The sequence below is a fragment of the Scyliorhinus torazame genome, chromosome 27, assembly GCF_047496885.1.
Source record: "Scyliorhinus torazame isolate Kashiwa2021f chromosome 27, sScyTor2.1, whole genome shotgun sequence".
In the NCBI taxonomy this organism is placed as follows: Eukaryota; Metazoa; Chordata; class Chondrichthyes; order Carcharhiniformes; family Scyliorhinidae; genus Scyliorhinus; species Scyliorhinus torazame.
The window spans coordinates 13115822-13129821 of record NC_092733.1 but is presented as its reverse complement, the minus strand read 5'-3'; the positions used below and the strand labels follow the sequence as shown (position 1 = coordinate 13129821).

Here is a 14000-nt window from a genome sequence, read left to right as displayed (position 1 = left end):
CCTATGGCCCTTTATACTCCCATGGCTTCCTGTGCCCTTCTACTCACCCCAATGCCCCCTCATAATCCCAAGCTGACCTGTGCCCCTCCACCGCCAAGTACCTTGATAACCCATGCCAACTTAATCCAATTCATGGCAACCTATCTGTCACTCACCACAATTTTCCCTTACCCTCTCCATGACAGCTCACCGAGTATGTAACAAACCTTAGAAACTATTTTGGCAGAAAATAAAATCTATTGATATCATGAATATTTGAAAAAACACGCATTTTATTTAAAAAGTAGGAATCGTTTATGGAAACAGCAATATTATTTAAGGACTTAATCACTTATTACAATAAATATTTCTATTCTATAACCACTTGAATCTGTCAATCAAACTGCTCACTTAACAGACACCCGATGTGATAAAATCAGCCATTGGTGTGCAAATCCTATCATGATAGCTCCAATGCTTACGCCATCAGTTGGAAAGTAAATATCAGGCATGGATTTATGTTTTTTATTCCACACCTTTTTTAAATCTTGAAAGCCCAGCAGCGTTAAATCCATTGACAGCTTTGACAATTCTAATGTGTTTTGACAGATCCTTGGCAGATTAGAAGTTTGTCGACAGTGTTGGCAGTTCCAATGGGTTTACATACTTTTTCCACATAATCATGTCTAATTTAATAATCTGGACGGGTGCTATACTTACCGCAAAGACTGCCTTACTTCTCCCCAAGATGTCCAAGGACAATATCAAAAGGAGTACCTTACCTTTACAAAGGCTGCCCTAGCTATCTGAGCAAATAAGTTCAGGCTGCCTCATACATGTCCTAATCTGCGCATGTTGGGATTCAACCCACTGGTTTTCCAAAATCCCATTTCAGTGGAGGCAACTGATGATTTAATGGCCAGCTACCTCTGTAAACCATGCATGCATGAACCCAGGACCAACTTCAATTTTGTGCCCCGCAAAAGTGGGAAATGCCATGCTTCAGCCAGGACTTTAATTTTTTCGCATTACTGCTATTTTCACCATGATGGAGAGCTGACCTGTCATGTCCAAAATCTGGGTCAGTATCAGGCTGTCTCAAAATACTTCATTGACAATTTTGAGTTTTGAACTGTCAAAGACTGTTGTACTGTTGCCAGCGGGCAGGTAACCTGGTCAGTTTTAGTTGCCTATCCACCTGGTGTCTGTCAGGTTGGGTGGCTCAAAAACTGGCCCCAACCTTAACTATGCTCCCCACTGTATTAGTCCAAATAGCAGCAAAATTCATTGGACCATTTTTTGGATTCTGATCTAAAAAAAGAAACAAGGATCCTCCCACTCAAGGACATGAAAACCCGCCCCACACCCGCAGACACAATGAACATCCTTCCCCACTCCATTGGACATAGGGGATAACCCTCACTGCCCCCATGGACACAAGGAACACCCTACCCCCATGCATATCCTGAATGGAAGCCCCCTAGCACTGGCTCTGCGGGTACTGTTCGCCAAGTTCCCCTTTTACAAAAACTATTGTAAATCCTGTCAACATGACATCTCGCTGATGGCAGGGGAGGGATGCCTTGCTAACTAAATGGTAATATCTACTACCTTTCATCGTAAGAACCCCATTACTTCATTGGCAGGGAACGGGACAATCAGGCAGGGAATCCCACTGCGTGAAAGCCGTTTTTTGACTCACCCTCGATTCTCTGCTCCCATTGGCATTCCTGCCCACTGAAAACAGGTTGGAAAATGCCCCCCCCCCCCAATGTGTTTATCCACATTTTCCGCACAGTCATGTCTACGTTTAACAATCCAAAAGGGCAAAGTACCTCTCCCAAATGGTACCTTATAACTCCAAAGAACTCCACAAATTTTAAACCTTTCCTTGACAGGTCTGAAGTGGGACGATTTGGGCATCACAATAGCCAAAATTGTCTGACTGAAGGCAGCTGCTCTTTGCTGTGTGCAATGCCTTGCTGAACCACAAATGTGCAAAGTACCACCCTCCACCATCCCCCCTCCCCACAGCCACCCCACCATCTGGAGAAAATGGTGGGTGATGGATTTAGTAGTAGAACTTCTGGATTCTGGCTTCTGGCGCCAATTTTGTTAAGCCAGGAACCCTCTCCATCATGGTAAGAATTCTGATATCGGTTTCAGAATTTAAAAAGTATTTTGTTGAGATTGGAATTTACTTTGGACTGCGTTAATAATTATTTCTAAATGGTGTTTATTGCGCATTTCAATCATGCCTGCATTATGTGAAGTTTGAATTCTCTTTAGCATCTCTGAAACAATCCCTTGTTTAATATCATCAGGTGAATTATATTCCCAATAGTGCTGTACTACCGTCTTCACATATGTAGATTAACCCTTTTGGCTTATCTTTAATCGATTGAGTTCTGATTTTCTCTTTTAAATTACTGACAGGTTTCACATGCAGAAGACACTTGCTTGGGATTTAAGGTACATCAATTCTTCAAAGTTGGACTTATCCAACCAGCGTCTGTCAAGGTTTATGAATATTACGATACAGGTGAGTACTTGTAAGGCTTTCGTGCTGACTTCGTTTGACATCTCTTGAGTGGAGACTAAGGTCATAAGAAAAAGGTTAAGTTACTTGGAAAGAATGCCATGAGGGAAATAAGAGATTGACACAGGATGATTATGAAAATGATGGGAATTAAAAGTTTTAAAAAATAACGTTCAGTTGTAAAACTTAAAATATTTATTGATCTGACAACATAAAACTTAGGTAATTGCTCAAAACGGGAAGAATACCAAGGTCAGGTATCTTAAATGTGTTCATTGCCATGAATACTTTATCTGAATTTGGTAATTCTTTTCTATTTATTGTTCGGGAACTTTGATACAATTGCTTGGCAGATAGAAATTTATGGGCTGACATTGCAAGATTTTCAATTGTCCTGAATTTAAAAATTACGGCATTTTCTAGGTAGTCAGTTTTCAGTGTTTTAATAAATTGTAATAAATTTAAATAAAAAGAATTGTTTGTATAACTTGTCTTAATCTATCCCTATTATATTCATGTCATTTTTGTTATCCACATGCAGAAAACAGTTGCACTAAATTCTACAATGTCAATGCAAACAGTGGTATGCTTAGTAAAATCTGTGAAGGTGATGTTTGCAGATGTGCAGAAGGTAGGATTCAGTTAAAGGTGTTATATGGGAATTTTTTAATGTGATGCACTGTAGTATTTGTCTGCTCATTATGCCTGGGATATAATCTAAGTTGAAGCTATCAAGTAGTGGCACATTTCCAATAGTGCAATGGGATGAAGTTTGATTAATTTAATAATGAACTGATCTACATATACCAATGTCTATGACTTGTTATCAGTGCAAACTTGACTTAAATCAGCTCAATATCACAGAGAATCCATACCAATTTAGTAATTTTGCATAAGTATACATTTAATTATGGTAGCAAATCTAAAGAGATGATCTGCAATCTTCTTCTCATACTCAGTTCCACTCCCTGGGAGCATGGGTTTGAGATGGACTAAAGGTTTTGTCAGATATTTCAACCTTGTGAGCATAGCTTCCTGCTTGGTCCATAGTCACGGACCCTGGCTTGTATTTTTGTACTTTAGTGTAACTCCTGTACATATGTTTCAATTTCACATTCATAAAACAGCAACAAAGCCATAGTAGAAGGTAGAGGAAATGGAGAAATATGAAAGCACGATTTTTCAGAAAGATTTCTAAGTGTTGTAGCAAGCAAGAACTGCTGGGACCTGCACGGTGCTCGGCCCAGCGAGGCCGTCAACTCTATTCAAAGTTAATTGGTCCACTGAACGAGGCCTCATGGGCTTCTTGCCGCAAATGAAGGCTCGCCAGCTGATTCGCCGACACCATGCTCGCCAGTCCCCCCACAAACAAGGTCGAGCAGCACTTAAACTGCACTTGCTCAACCAACTGCAACCAGCTCGCAACAATGGTGCCCAGGAGACTGGCCTCGGAGATGCAGACCTGGGGAGGCTGCTAGACTCTGTGGAGGCGAGGAGGGATGAACTGTTGCCCCAAGGATCCAGGAGGCTCAGCCATATGGCAGCCAGTGCTGCCTGGGACGAGGTGGTGGCGGCTGTGAGTGCCGGGAGTGTGACCAGGAGAACTGGCCTCCAGTGCAGGAGAAAGGTGAATGACCTGCACCGAGCAGCACGAGTGAGTAGGCACCAATGCCGCCTCCCCCTCCACTGACATCTTTTCTCCCCCACGTGAGCATCCACACCCCAACTCTCCATGTGACCCTCCACCCTCCTCCACCGCCTTCAATCCCCCATATCTTCCTTCACACTGCCCCCTTCCACCATGGTGGACCACACATGTGCTTAACGATGTCCTCTCTGTGTCTCCTCAGGAAAAGCTCTCCCACAATCATTGGGAGAGGGCCCTGACTGACGGTAGTGTGTCTGACATCAGGATCCTCACCACCTTCGAGGAAATGCCCTGGAGGTGATGGGGTGGCCGAGGACAGAGCGGTCACCAACGTGGAGTCTGGCGGACGCCACAGAGGTGAGGAACCACCGGGTTCCACCCGGATTACCTGTCAAACGTGAGTTGTTATTGCCTTACTGACTGACTCATCCCTCCCACTGACCACGTTTCCATTCTCCCGCAGGTCCTCCAGCCGACGGCACCGGCCGATCCCCAGTGACCCCCTCTCCAGTTTCCCGTGAGACCTCCTCGGAGGAGAGCTCCAAGGATGCCACTGTAATAGTCGCGGCACAGCTGTCATCCCCATCCTCCAGCAGAGCAGATACAGGCACCTCGGTGTGAAATGTTAGTGGTCATACCTCTGAGCACAGTCTGGTGAGCACCACACTGCTGCTGATGTACATCAGGTGGAGGCAAGAACCCCTTGGTGAAACAGCAGTCGGCTGGATCTCAGGACCCAGCTGGGTACAAGCCTGATACCGAGCCTGTGGAAGAGGTCATCCCGGACCTGATGGAGATATTAAGGTGCAGCCGGTACATTCAGAGCAAGATGTCAGCGTCACTCCAGCAGATCCATAGCCGCTTGGAGGAGGCCCAGAGGCTATGGGCGCTGGAGCTGTCGCCAGCAATGTTTGGCACTGAAGCCAACACTGCTGGGGTGGCGACTGAGTGGAGAACCTAGTGCACGATGTTGGCACCATGGGTGAAGGTTTCCAAGGCATCGCGCAGTTGGTGACTGCCATGGCTGAGGGTTTCGGCAGAATGTTCGACTCGCTGGGGGATGTGACCCAGTACCAGCCTGACCTTGATGTGGTTCTGCGGGACAAGTCTTGCTCTCAGGTGGAAGTGGCCAAGGCGCTGTGGAGCTTGTCCCAGTTGCAGGTGGGCACTGCTGAGGAACTGAAGAGCATGGCCCAATCACTGAGGAGCAACACTGAGGGCGTCAAAACGATGGTGCAGATCATGGGGAACTGCCAGGGCTGGCAGGGCCTGGTGATGCAGCTGGGGCTCGAACCAGCCATCCCTCCATCCCAAAGTGAACCCCAGGGCCCTATGGGGAGGAAGGGGCACTGAGTGCCAACCCGGACCCGTCCCATGGAGTGGAGATGGTGGCCATCAGCTCCCCTGAGTTCTGCCCCTCTGATGAGGCTGCGTCCCAGGATTCTCCAGAAGAGACTAGATAGGAAAGATGATTGAGGAGTATGTGGGGTTCAGTTGCATGGAGGAGGTTTCGCGGTCGGTGTTTGGGAGGCTCTGAAGGCGGTGGAATGTCAACGATTTGTGGAAGAGATTTAAAAAAAAAAAAAAAAGGTTTTAGAGTACCCAATTTTTTTTTTTTCCAATTAAGGGACAATTTAGCTTGGGCAATCCACCTAACCTGCACACCTTTGGGTTGTGGGGGTGAAACCCACGCAGATACGGGAGGGAATGTGCAAACTCCACAGTGATCCAGGGTCAGGTTCGAACCCGGGTCCCCAGCGCCGTAGGCAGCAGTGCTAACCACTGCGTCACCGTGCCGCCCGGGTAGAAGAGATTTTAAAAGAGGTACATGGGGGTCCAGGACCTGGGGCTTCTGGCAAAGAGGAAGGAGCTGCAGGCGAGGTTTGACCTATTGCCCAAGGGGAAAGCGGTGCGTCAATTGAGAAGGGCAAGGGGGCTATTTATGAATATGGGAAGAAGGCGGCAGGGTGTATGTGTCAGGTCAGTTTCATAAGGAGGCTGTGGCGAATGAAATAGTTCAGGTACAGGACAGGATGGAGGAGTTCATGGCGGCTCCGGAACAGATTAGTAAGTTTTTCGAGGAGTTTTATAGAGATTTGTATAAATTGGAGCCACCAGAGGATGAGCGGGAGATGAAGTTTCTGGGTGGGTTAGAGTGCCTGAGGTTGGGTGAGGTAGAGAGGGCAGTGCTGGAGGAACCAATGAGTGGAGGAGGTGAAGATGGAAATTGGGAGGATGCAGGCAGGGAAGGTGGCAGAGCCAGGTGGGTTTCTGGTGAAATTTTGTAAAAGATGTATGGATAGACTGGCGGCGTTGATGGTGGGAATGTTCGAGCACGCGATGGACAGGGGTATCTTGCCGCAAACGATGGGGCAAGGATCCGGTGGAGTGTGGGTGTACAAGCCCATATCTCTGCTGAATGTGGATGCCTGGATATTGACAACGGTGCTGGCATCAATGTTGGAGAGGCATCTTCCAAATTGGGGAGGATCAGACGGGGTTTGTAAAGGGAAGACAGTTGTCCTTGAATGTGAGGAGGCTGTTGAATGTGGTGCTTTCTCCGGCAGAGGGTAGGGAGACTGAAGTGGCGGTGTTAGATACGGAGAACGCGTTTGACCGGCTGGAGTGGAGTTATTTGATGGCGGTGTTGAAGAAATTTGGGATTGGGCCGAAGGTTGTGGCGTGGGTGCAGCTTGTACAAGGAGCCGATGCGGGGGTGCACACGAATAATATGAATTCAGGGTAAATAAAAGAAAATTACTGCGGATGCTGGAATCTGAAACAGAAACAGAAAATACTGGACAATCTCAGCAGGTCTGACAGCATCTGCGGAGAGAAAAGGAAGCTAACGTTTCGAGTCTGGATGACTTTGACAAAGAATCAGCCAGACTTGAAACATGAATTTAGGGTACTTTGCATTGCACCAGGGTACGGGGCAGGGATGCCACATGTGCCCCCATCTGTTTGCATTGGCTATGGAGCCCTTGGCCATTGCGCTGAAGAGTTCGGAGTTGTGGAAGGGGATAGTGAGGGTGGTGGGAGGTGGTGGTGGAGATTGGGTGTACTTATATGCTGATGACTTGTATATTTTGGAGTCGAGCTCTTGGTGGGGAGCATTATGGGTTGCTTCAGAGGCTTGGGATGTTTTCAGGGTACAAATTGGATTTCGGGAAAAGTGAGTATTTTCTGGTTTCTTCGCCAGGAGTGGGAGCAGGAGTAGGGGGGCTGCTATTTCATTGGCAGCATCTCACTTTAGGTATTTGGGGTGCAGGTGGCCCGGTATTGGACAGGCCTCCGGAAGTTCACTTTCACTAGCTTGGTGGGGAGGGTAAAGGCTGACTTGTTGAGGTGGGACAATCTTGCTCTGTCGTTGGCAGGCCAGGTACAGGCAGTAAAGATCAATATTTTACTGCGATTCTTGTTTCTGTTTCAGTTTCAGTGCCTGCTGGTCTTTTTGCCCAAGGTCTTTTTTTGGGGGTGGACAAGCTGATCTCATTTGTTTGGGCAGGGAATGTGGCGAGGATTAGGAAAGTGACATTGCAGAGGGGACGGCAGTGTGGGGGGTGGGGGGGGGGGGGGGGGGCTAGGCCTCCCAAATATGATGTATTATTATTGGGCAGCGAATGGAATCTGGAGATGGGGGCTTTGTGCGTGAGAATGGAGGCAGGCTCTTGGAGGGTTGCGGGTTCTGGCAATGGCGCCACCCCCAATGGCTCCAGGGAAGTATTTGGTGAGTTCAATGGTGGTGGCCACGCTGCAAATCTGGAGGCAGTTTAGGCAGCATTCTAAGTTGGGAGCTGAGTCAGCGGGATGCCGATTAGGGGGAATCATGGGTTTGAGCCGGGCAGATGAATGCAAGGTTTCGGGGATGTGAGGAGAAGGGGGATCAAGGAAATTAAAGATTTGCTTCTTTGAGGGCAGTTGCAATTTTGCAGGAGCTGAGCGAGAAGTTTGGGCTGGTGCGGGGGCGAATGTTTTAGGTGTATGCAGGCGCAGAACTTTGCGAGATGGGTCTTACCGACAGTGTCTGCCTCATCGTTGTTGGAGGCGGTGATGTGAGGGGGGGGTTTGTCTCGGCGATTTATGGGAGGATTTTGGAGGAGGATGGGATGTCCATGAAGGGAGTTAAGGCGAGGTGGAAGGAAGAGTTGGGGCGGCGCTAGAGGAGAGATTGTGGTGGAGGTGCTGCGAAGGGTAAACGCCTCGATTTTGTGTGCAAGGCTGGGGTTGATACAGCTGAAGGTGGTGTACAGGGCACACCTTGCAAAATCTAGGATGAGCTGACTGTTTGAAGGGATGGAGGATGTCTGTGAGCGATGTGGAATGGCCCTGCGAACCATGTGCATATGTTTTGGGCCTGACCAAAGCTGGAAAGGTTTGAGAGGACGGCACCTTTTCGGGAGTTTCCCATCTGGATGTGGAGCGCGGTCCCCTAGAAGCCCTATTTGGGATGTCAGACCGGCCGGAGCTTCAGGCAGGTACGGGGCAGATGTTTTAGCCTTCGCTTCGCAGATTGCTCTCAGGTGAGTCTTGTTGGGGCGGAAATCACCTTCTCCACCCTGTGCCTCATTGTGGCAGGGTGACTTGCTGGAGTTTTAGGCCTGGAAAAAGTGAAATTCTCTCTAAGGGGAGGCGAGGGGGCTTAATGGGTGGGGGGGGGGGGGGGTTGTGGGATTGTTCTAAATTGTAAAAATGTTGAAAATTTGTTGAATAAAAGTACTTAAAAAAAAAATTTAGTGGGAGGATAGCTAAACCTCAATGTAAACCAAGCGGCGATGTGATAACGTAGTTATTTCTAACATCACATGATAGCAGCATGGGCGCTCCCCGCACATTGGCGGAGGAGAAGCTTGTAAGAGCTGCTCAGATTACTGAATAAACTGCTGTTATTATAAGTGCTTCGGTCACCAGCCATTGGAACCTAGCACTTTTAGACTCAACATAAGAGGATTCTGTACAAATTCACAATGGGCGCAGTTCTCCGGAAACATTTCCAAGTGTGGTAGCGAGCGGGAATTGCCGCAAACTTCCTGGTACTCAGCCCAGCGAGGCCGGCAATGCAATTTAACATTAATTTGTACACCTAACGAGTCCTCACGGGGTTCCTGTTGCAAATGGAGGCTCGCTAGTCCCCCGCTAACAAGGTCTAGCAGCACTTAAGCTGCACTTGCTCAGCCAACCCCAGCCACCCAGCCAGCTTGCAATAATGGCGACCAAGAGACCAGCCCCAAGATGCGGAGATGCTGACCTGGGGAGGTTGCGAGGTACCGCGGAAGCCAGAAGGGATGTCCTGTTCCCCTGAGGGTCCTGGACAGTCCGGCACAATGCAGCAAGTGCTGCCTGGGATGAGGTGGCGGCAGCTGTCAGCTTGGGAGTACGACCAGGAGGACTGGCCTTCAGTGCCGTAAGAAGGTCAACGACCTCCACCGTGCAGCATGAGTGAGTAGACACCAACGCCCCCCACCGCCACACCATCCCCCCCCCCCCAGTCCCCATCTAACCCCCAGCCCTCTCAACTCCACACCCCCCTCCCTCCTTCGCACCCACTCTCCCACCACTGTGAACCATGTCTGTGGCTAGCGATGCCCTCTCTGTGTCTCCTCAGGAAAAACTCTCCCATAATCATCAGGAGAGCTTTGTGCCCTGGTTGGGGGGAGGGGGGGGGGGTTGTTGAGGACAGATCGGTCAGCCATGCGGAGGTTGGCGGATGTCGCAGAGGTGAGGAACCACCGGGCTCCATCCGGGGGACCTGTCAAACACGAGTAGTGATTGCCTTACTGATTGACCCATCCCTCCCAACGACCACGGGCGGGATTCTTCAAATAGCGGCGGGGTGGGCAACTCCGGCACGAAGGAGTGGCATGAACCACTCCGGCGTCGGGCCGCCCCGAAGGTGCGGAATCCTCCGCACCTTCAGGGGCGAGGCCGGCGCCGGAGTGGTTGACACCAGAGAATCGCACCCAATGTCTTTAGTTGACCAAAACATTGACATAGCCGTCAAGTGTATTCACAAAAGTACAATTTCTTTACAGTGATCGGACACTCGTGACCCAAAAGTGAGATCATACTTTCTTAATTTTCATGACCCTACACCTGGGGGCAGCCCTGACATCTGCATAAAGAGGTGGAGCCAGACTGTTGTCTGTTACGTCCTGATGTCTGTGACGACTTTGGTGGATGTCCTCTGGTAGTTTTACACCTGAAGGGTCCTGGCTGGATAATGGTCTCCTGCTCGTGGGCAGAAGCACTCTCTGCAGCTTGAATAGTTGGAGTGGAGACGGTCACATGCAGAGGAGACTCTGAGTGGATGCTTATCCTTGGAGTGTTCACAGAGGAGGCCACCAGGCTGTCTGGCTGCTGCTGCTGCTGGATAAGGGCCCTGCCCTGACCCCTGCAAGAGTTTGTGTATCGGAAGGGAGGTCAAGATGTCACAACAGGTCTGATTGCGCACACACCAAAATTTCCAGTTTGGCACCTTGGCAGTGCCAGGCTGGTTCCCAGGGGGCACTGTCAGGATGCCAGGCTAGCAGTGGCACCAGCAGTGCCAGGACACCACCCTGCCCAAAGAGCATGCAACTAGGGGCCTCCGATCCCCTTGGAGACCCTCACAAGTGCCGTTCTCTCTGGTCCCCATTTGTGGGGACAAGTACCAAATGGCTTTCAGCCGAGGTCCTCGAGGCAGAGGGAGTTAATCCCAAAGCTTCAGGTACCGTGGGAATCTGCACATTACAACAAAGAGAACAAAGAAGCTTACTGCCTCGCTCTAATATGCAGATTTGCCAAAAGGTGTTCCCGCCCATTGTGGGTGGGATTCACCTTGCACCATCTCGCGAGATCATGTTGAACCCCATGAGGCATTGCGAGTCAGGTAGATCCCGGGAGCGGCTTATCTAAAGAAGCCAAAATTTCAAACCAGATTGTTAATATCTTGTAATGATGTTTCAATGTTTTATTCACATTTGTACAACTAAATTGCAAGTTCCTGTACTCTGCTGTTATTAAAGCCTAGAGGGAGGTTGTGTACTAAGTCCTGAATTTAAAATATTTAATCGAAGAATTTTACTTAATTACACTTAAAGATAAACATTAAATATACAATTACAAAACAATGGTACCTTTATCTTTTGGGTTGTCTATTTTCCTGAGAATGTGGAAGTATTAGAGGTGAAGTAATTTTGAAACATTAGGGGCGGGATGCTCTGAAAATGGGGCTATGTCCCCACACCGGCGGGAAAACCAGCGCCAACCACTCTGGCGTCAACATCCCCCAAAAGTGAGGAATTCTCCAATTTCTCAGGGGCTAGGTTGACGCCGGAGTGGTTGCGATGCTCCAGCTGGCGCTGAAAGGCTGGCGCGAGTTTGCGTATGCGCGGAATGGCAGGCATAATCAAACACAGATATTTGACAAAGTATTTTTTCTTTTTGCCTGTATAGGAAGTTGTATAACAGTTAAAATGCCTGAACTACATGTTCAAGCTGATCAACGTGAGGAAAAAGCATGTGACCCTCAAACAGATTATGGTAAATGCATCATTCAGCTGTTTTGCAAATCTGTTCAGTCTATTCGACTGACCCCTGAAAGTGCATGGTCCAGGCCACACCATTTATCATTGTATCTGTAATAGTCATCATTTGTAGTGTTGATTGATACATATTATTTGTGTCAATGAAATGTCAGATCATTGGAAACATGTTTAGGATTTGGAATGTTCAAACCTAATGCGAATGATTCTTATCAAACTTCTTGCGGGGTAGAAATTCTATTCTCATTCCTTCTCTTTCACCACTTCGAGACACCACATCCAAACCAAGCATATGAGTATCTCTGCACTTGTTGAGGATCAGAAAATGCCAGTTCTAGGGCAGCAGGGTTGCGCAGTGGTTAGTACTGCTGCCTCACGGTGCTGAAGTCCCAGGTTCTGCCCAGCCTCCTTCTGCACCAGGGATTCTGTGGAAATGTTGCAAAGGTATTTTAAATTGTCTACCTAGATCAAGTTGCAATCTTCAATGCAATTGTGATACATATAATATTCACTGCATACATTCAGTGTAAGTCATTGTTATAACCTGCCTACTTACCATTGGCTGGGGACTAATGACAATCCCACAATCCTGTGGGAGTATGAGCTTCCCCAATGAGGGGGGCGGAGAAACCACTAGTAAACTCCTAGTATAAATAAAGCTGGCCAGTTTGGAACCAGCAGGAAGGAGTATGTAGCAAGGGAAGTTACTGCTACTGTTATGTATATATGTTATAGTAAATAAATGTTATTACTTTGTATCCTTAAAACTCGTGCTGGATTCTTCGTGGCCCTTACAAAAGTCATACAGCCCCAAGAGGGTTCTATACAATTCCCAGACCCTCAGTTCACTGCGGCTGAAATGTCTTAGAGAGCAACCTTCCCCCTTTGCTCCTCTGCAGCGGCTGCTCCAAGTTTTAATGCATCCCTCAGCACCTAGTCCTGGGCTTTGGAATCACCTGGTGAGGCATCCACTGTCGGCAACCTTATGGATGCTTTCACAGTTGCAGGCAAGTCTGTGACTTCAGGGCAGCACACTGGTGCAGTGGTTAGCACTGCTGCCTCAGGCAGCACGGTGGCACAGTGGTTAGCATTGCTGCCTCATGGCACCAAGGTACCAGGTTCGATCCTGGCTCTGGGTCACTGTCAGTGTGGAGTTTGCACATTCTCCCTGTGTTTGCGTGGGCCTGGCCCCCACAACCCAAAAGATGTGCAGGTTAGGTGGATTGGCCACGCTAAAAAGCCCCTTAATTGGAAAAAATTAATTGGGCACTCTAAATTTATTTTTAGAAAAGCGCTGCTGCATCATGATGCTGAGGTTCCAGATTCGATCCCGGCTCTGGGTCACTGTCCATGTGGAGTTTGCACATTCTCCCCGTGTTTGCATGGGTTCCCCTCCTACCACCCAAAGATGTGCAGGATAGGTGGATTGAACATGCTAAATTTCCCCTGAATTGGAAAAAATGAATTGGGTACTCTAAATTTATTTAAAAAAAAGAAAATGTCATTCTCATTTGTTTCAAGGAAATATGTTTTCCTCCTTATTGGGAAATAATTGACATTTCATCTGTGCCTCTCACAGGACAGCTGAAATTGCCAACAGTGTGGGTGAGTGGTCGCAGTGTTACACCTCTTACACTTTGGCACAGGCTAATGTTAGAAGTCAAACTGTTATGATTTTAAAAGTCAGAGGCAATGATTCACCACAAAAATTTCAAAGTTCGGTTTCAGGCACGTTTGGCGGGGTGTTTCATGACGGCTGCAATGCCAAGATTGAGACCGCTATTCAACGGCATTTTACTATTTCTTTGGGCCGTGGGGTGTTTCTCCCCATCAAGGCCACACTTTGAAGGCTTTCCGGCACTGGGATCTGAGCTCGCCAGCAGGACTGGCTCCTCACAGATCGGGGCACCATTTTGAGAGGCTGCCCTGATTGCTACACCCCCGGCTGTCAGGACCCCCACATCACACCCCCCCCCCCAACATTTCTGCAACCTCCCCCTCATCCCCTCATGGACATGGCTCCCCAGGCCCCGACCCTTGGCAGTACCAACCGGACACCTTGACACTGCCAGCCTGGCAGTGCTAAGGTGCCAACGTAATGCCTCGGTACTACCCTGCCCTGTCCCTGGCCACCCACGGAGCCCCCACTGATTTTGGACAGCAGCACGGTCCCTTAAAATGGCTCCATGCCAACCAGGCTACCCAACAATGCCAAGGTACCTTGGTGTCAGAGTACCACCCTACCCTATCCCTGACCACCCTGCTGGGCTCTAATGGCCTGATACCCCCCGAGGTGCCACAGCCTGAGGGT

The 14000-nt window shown here is 48.7% G+C and overlaps 1 protein-coding gene across 1 annotated transcript in view; it reads left to right on the top strand.

Annotated features, from left to right (window-relative positions):
* LOC140403205 (complement C3-like) overlaps window positions 1–14000 on the top strand; it is a 297922-nt gene that overhangs the window by 251477 nt on the left and 32445 nt on the right. The window contains exons 36-38 of the mRNA XM_072490957.1: window positions 2416–2521; window positions 3060–3149; window positions 11601–11687. Coding sequence (XP_072347058.1) covers window positions 2416–2521; window positions 3060–3149; window positions 11601–11687 — 283 coding nt within the window. The remainder of the gene's footprint in view (window positions 1–2415; window positions 2522–3059; window positions 3150–11600; window positions 11688–14000) is intronic.